General features: G+C 35.4%; 1 protein-coding gene across 1 annotated transcript; it reads right to left on the reverse strand.

The window, feature by feature from the left end:
- Positions 1 to 56: 56 nt before the first annotated feature.
- On the reverse strand, positions 57 to 2,614 carry LOC122837452. The gene is made up of 5 exons (XM_044127806.1): positions 2,572 to 2,614; positions 2,091 to 2,426; positions 1,652 to 1,987; positions 984 to 1,097; positions 57 to 148 (listed from the first exon to the last, which is right to left on the reverse strand). The coding sequence occupies exons 1-5, from the start codon at positions 2,612 to 2,614 to the stop codon at positions 57 to 59; spliced, it is 921 nt and encodes a 306-aa protein (XP_043983741.1).
- Positions 2,615 to 6,000: the final 3,386 nt, after the last annotated feature.

Genomic DNA, 6,000 nt, shown 5'->3' on the forward strand with positions numbered 1-6,000 from the left:
ACCATTAGGTAGAACGCCTGAATTTTCCTAAAAATTTAAAATAAGTGTATTTGTCTTTAAATTTGACGCATTGTGGCAACCAGACTTACTGTGTTACTTTGTTTGTTTCCCAATGTCTTCTGCCGTCCAGACGGGCCTGTATTTGCCCCTGTCAACAGAAGTATATCTGTCAGAATGAGCCAAGATTAAAACTAACATTCCCTAAAGTGTACAAAATCAGCCTTTCAGCAGAATTTATCGCAAAAGTAGTGTTCTGTGAATGTACAAGTGAATGTTTTTTTCTTTTTTTTCTTTTTGGCTTTGTACAATTTTATCTGTAGCAAATCATTCTTTCAGTTTTCCAATTTATATTATTTTGTTTATTTTAAAAAAGACATACATCCACCCATACAGGCACTCACACTCACACATGTATATATATGAAACAGGAAGGTTCATAATTAAAACCTGAATCTGTCTAGCAAAATGTTAAAAATGCTCATATGCTGTCAGATTTTGCTGCCCTCAACAGTAGACTACAGTATTAACCTTTGAAATTCTACCACAAGGAAAATAGGTTGCAAATTTAGCTACAAAGACCATCAGATTTCTAAATTTAAATATTTTCCTTCTCTAAAGCTTCAGAATAATTTCAGTATTCTGAAATTACTTAACACTGATGCAGCTGTTGATTTCCGATCATGGTTTTATCAAGGAAAGAATCAGGTCAGGCTAAATCACATCAGCTACAACTGTGAAAAAAAAACCTTTCAGCTGTAACTGTCAAATATAAATTTATATTGTATCAAAATGATTGCACAAATTAATAAAATAGGAGATAATAAATTAATACATAGGTTATACTGACTAGACACTTGAAATAGTTCTAATAGTATACATTTGAATATTCTTAAATTTAAATGAACCTTGAATACCCTGATAGAAATAACTCCAAATCTCATCTACCTTTGTTTTTGGAAGAGTTCTGTATATGACAAACCTACCTTCAAAATGTCCATAAACTTTTAGTTTTATGTATACAATAAGAGAAATAATTAGCGTCACACAGCACGCCAACAGCACACTAAGTACAAGAACAGCTGGATTGAATTGTGAACCTGAAGGAGCAAAAAAGACAAAGAATAGACTTAATATTGTATGTATTAGTAATAATTATACTGCATTATTTCAAACACTCTGAGATCAAGTGGTCCATAATTAATGTTCAGTTAACTAAGTCGAGCAAATTAAGTTGGACATAAATATATCAAATCAGAGAGGTGTGAAGTCTTTAGTACATAAGAGTAAAAAGGGGAATTGTTTGTCCTGAGCATTTTGTTTTTACTTCCAACCAAGAAAAGAAATTTTAATATTACAATAGGTAGGCATGTAAGAAAAAGCATGTTCTAGGAAACAATTTTTGTCAGACATTGTATGACATTGTAAGTTGTCTTCATGAGATAATCTAAATAATCAACTTTTCCTTTTCAGATGAACTATCTGTATGGTAAAATGTTACCTACTGTGTAATATTTCAAAGAAATTAGGTATTTCTAAATCACACTCAATTTTGAACTGTTTATTAATTGAAACCATTAATAATTTCAGGATTTAGCAGTGAAGATACTTTTTTGGATGTTATCTGAAAATGCATATGATTGATTATACGTACTCATCTCTACTTTAGTTCCTTCTCCAAACAAGATCTTTCCACATGTGACCACAGCACAGTAATATATCCCAGTATCTGAGGAGTTCTGTATAGTTTTGGACAGCTGGGAGACACAGCTACTATTACTGCTCCTGTTCTTCTGGGTGTAAATAAAACTCAGATGGGATTCTCCAAATCCAGCTCTGAACCAGTGAACATTGTAATCAGATGGATTATGTCTGGTGTTGTCTCTACTGCTGGAGTGAAGAGAACAGTGGAGATTAACTTTGTCCCCCTCCTGGACTGATATTGTTTCTGGAGTTTGTCTGACTTGAGTCAGTGTTCGACTTTTACAATCTAAAATGTAATAAAAACAAAAAAACAAAAAACTGTTAGACTATTACATGGAAATCTTGTCTGACCTAAAATTAGATGTTTGTTATAACATAACAAAGCTTACCGTGTACGGCCAAGTATATCCCTGTAGAAAAACTCTGAAAATAAGCAGTTCCACTTTGACAGAAATATGTAGCTTCATCCTCTTTAATGATATCCTTGATAGTAAGAGAGTATTGAGCTGTAAAATTAAAGCGATTGTTGGAAAATTTTTCATTCAGCTTCGGTTTGTTTAAAACTGATGTAGCAACTGTCTGGAGCATATGTCCAAGTGGCTGCTTGTACCAGTGGATGAAGTTTCCTTCCTTGTTTGATCTTGGACAATGCAGAGTAACATTCCCACCAACTTCAACCACTTTCAAAGTGATCTGATGAGGAACCTCATTAGTTTGAGTCAGAGCTAAAAAAAAAGAGAAAAAAATAATAATTAAAACCTATAAAAGAAACCAATCACAGAACTTTACAATGCTTAACTCAATGAATAAGTACATTCCTCTATATGTTATCTATCAAGTAGGAAAATGCTGAATAAATGTAATACTTACAAGCTATAGTGAGAACAACCAGAGCACACAGTCTTTTGCTCATTGTGTCCCCAAAAAATAAACAAAAGACACTAGTCTAACCCTGACGATTCCTTCCTCTCTAAATGAAGTTTTAGTCTCAGGTCTTCAGTGTGTTCAAAAGGCAAATTGTTCTGATTGGCTGAAAGGTTGGAAGTGCACACCCTCGGAAAATAAGCCAATCTGTGACTGAATTTAGTAAAACTGAGCGGAAACAATTTTTAGAAAACTTAAACGTCCTAAACAATGTTGTTAATTTTGATAAAATACTTAAAGTCTAATAAATGCAAGACACTGCCCAAAATTCTCTGAGAAATCATTTAGAAACAATTTTTGTCAATAGATTTCAAAGAAGCCTGATGTTTACACTGAAAATAAACCCATTACAAATATGTTCTTAATTATTTTTGCCATAATGCACCTCAGATATTTTCATAACGAAGCACAAATTAATAATATTTATTTTTCTATATGAACACAACTTCTAGACCTCTAATTAAACTTCATTTTCATATGGCAATGGCTCTTTTGTCGTTGATTTGAAAAGCTGAGCTTAAAAAGAGAATGAAAGTCATGTCTAACACGATCAAAACATACATTTTTGCAACCAGTCCCTGATTTTTTTGAGGCAGTTCAATCTCAGTACATCTAATCAGTCGTTCTATTAAAGTAGTTGGCTTCATAGAATCTGGAAGTTGTTCACAGCTGGTCACATCAACAAAACTGGTGGCCATTTCACAAAAAAGACAACCTCTCTAAATGAAGAGAGGTGATTAACAAGATGATTAACTCTGCCGACAAACTAGGATGAGAATTAGCCCCTCTAATTAGCTTGGAGGTTAATGATTTGCAAATGCTGCTTGAATGTGCAGTAATTGAGATGTTGGCAAATGTGAGAGAAGATGATTGTAGTGGTCTTACAATGATTGTGCTGTGTTAAAACTGGTTCAGATTATATTAGACAAACCAGAACACAAAGCAAGGCACAATATTACATGTGGGTAGTGTTGGCATAGTTACTTTGAAAAAGTAACTTTAATCGGACTACTGATTACTCCTTGAAAAAGTAACTTAGTTAGATTACTGACTACTTGATTTGGAAAGTAACTAAGTTACATTAAAAGTAACTTTTTAGTTACTTTCAGCAGCTGCTAACAACAACGTTCTGCCTCCTGTGAAAATCACATTGAGCTTTGTCAATACTTAATTGTAAGCTATTTTATAATGGTAACATCAACAATGTGTCTCCACTGATAAGGTTGAACTGAAGAGGAGATTGTACAAAAAAATAAAAAAACGTGAATAATTTGTGTGGTCCACTGTTGTCTGGAAAACTCTAAGAAGGATTTTAAAGCCCCCCATAAATCCCCCCAGCCTCCAGGTTCTGCGTTACGGCCCTGCGTTTGGTCTCAAAGCTCAGCGCCCAGATCTCCTCCTGCAGCTCCACAACTCAGATGGCTGCACAGATTTGTGACACTTATCGTAATATTAATAATTTTAATTGCGTTAAGTTTCCATTATAATTATTGGCAACTACGGACACGTTTATTCGTGGCTGTTTTCACGTTTATTGCGCTGTTCATATTGGTCTGTTGTTTGCCGTTTTGGAGCACAACGCGAAGCTCGACGTCATTCCTTAACTTGACATTAACAAAGACACAGCGGGACGGATCAGCCGGGAAATGATGGACAGGGAGAGACTGACTAAAACTACCTTAATGACGGACAAATTCTGGGATTTATTAAGAGTCTCTGCTTATTTCCAAGCCCAAATGAGAAACTTCACGTTCAAAAACGAGCCCAAAAAGGCGCAACCCGCCGCTCATTAAATTTGCAAGCGACTTAAAAAAATGAAGCCCAAAGCCGCTTGTAATAATCGGACTTGGCGACAGAAACTGAAAATAGTTCCAGTTTTTCCACCAACAAAATCTTCCTCCATTGTTTACATTTCTGTCGCATAGAGACGTCGGTCACTCGACAAGACGAGTAGAGGAAATACGATTAAATAACAAAAGAAGATAGTAACGCACAGTGATTTTGATAAGTAACTGTAGTCTGACTACTCGATTTGAAATAGCAACGCGTTAGATTACTCGTTACTGAAAAAAGTGGTCCGACGTCAGTAACGCGTTACAAATTAACGCGTTACTGACATCACTGCATGTGGGGTACCTAAAGGGGTGCTTTATTTAGCATTTATTTGATCCTACAACTTCAGAACATAGTACCACATCATCTTACGCAATAGTCTGCTGTTAACATTTCTGTGCCACTGCTTGACCACAGTCCACACATAGAGAGAGAGAGAGAGAGAGAGAGAGAGAGAGAGAGAGAAGACAAGATGTTTGCCCCAGTGGTATACATTTTCATGTACTACAACGTAGCACTTAGTTGTGCTTAATACACACATGATGCTTGTAGTGGGCAATATAAGCAATATAAATGCTTCATATGGGTGGCAATATTACTAAAACTATTTTATTTTTCTAACTATAAGCTGCTACTTTTTTCCCCACGTTTTGAAATATGCGGCTTGTAGCCCGGTGTGGATTTTTCTTCAAAGGCCAGGGGGCTCTTTAGCAAGAAGGGAATCGCTGGGAGTCAAAATTGGAAATCAAAGAAGAAAGTGCTGATTTTCATTTAGAACAAGCACATGTTAGCAGCAGGCACGACAGAGAAAAGTTTTCAAACTCATCCCCACTCATCATGGAAACAAGACGAAGAAGTTCATATGATGCTGTTTTTAAGCATCATATGATGCTGCATGTAAACTCGGAGTGAACAAATACATGGTTCGGCGTTGGAGATGCAGGGCTGCATCATTAATAGCAGATTTATTAAGGCTGCATCCTTGTGGAAAACCAAGAGCAGCGGTTTGTTTCCATTTTTTTTTTTTTTTTACTTTGTGGGTGCGGCTTATAGTAAGATCTGCTCTATAGTCTGTAAAATGTGGTTGTTCATTTTGTATTTTGTATTTTTTTTACTTTTATTGGGTTACTAGTAGTGTTGAGAAGTTTGGGTGTTTTCGGAGAGCTGCCGCTTGAGTCATGGCTGAAAAACAGTTCTTAATTTAATATCATCTGTAGCCTCACATTTTAGCTTAACTTGGTAAATATGAATATTTAGTGTGCTAAATCTTTTTGCACTTAGCATTTTTTTAGAAGACTTTACTTGCCTGATTGTATGTATTTCTTCTGTTACAAAAGCAGACATTCTTACTTTTATTAAATATGCTGCTTCCTTTACGGAACCATAAATAAATCTTATTTATGGTTTGCTTTGCCCTTTCCTCCTTACTGATGTCTGCAGAGAACTATGAAAGAAAAAAAAAAAGTAGAGAACCAGTTCTTCTGATTTGTTTGACCATGTGTCAACAACAAATATTTGGCTTGAACTGGTTGCAGAGATATT

The sequence above is a fragment of the Gambusia affinis genome, linkage group LG09 (genome assembly GCF_019740435.1).
Source record: "Gambusia affinis linkage group LG09, SWU_Gaff_1.0, whole genome shotgun sequence".
Classification (NCBI taxonomy): domain Eukaryota; kingdom Metazoa; phylum Chordata; class Actinopteri; order Cyprinodontiformes; family Poeciliidae; genus Gambusia; species Gambusia affinis.

Coding starts and splice junctions, on each gene's coding strand:
- LOC122837452 (XM_044127806.1), bottom strand. CDS start 2,614: ATGAGCAAAAGACTGTGTGCTCTGGTTGTTCTCACTATAGCTT. Junction 1,988..2,090: donor GATATACTTGGCCGTACACG/GTAAGCTTTGTT, acceptor ATTACATTTTAG/ATTGTAAAAGTCGAACACTG. Junction 149..983: donor AGTTTATGGACATTTTGAAG/GTAGGTTTGTCA, acceptor TTCTGTTGACAG/GGGCAAATACAGGCCCGTCT.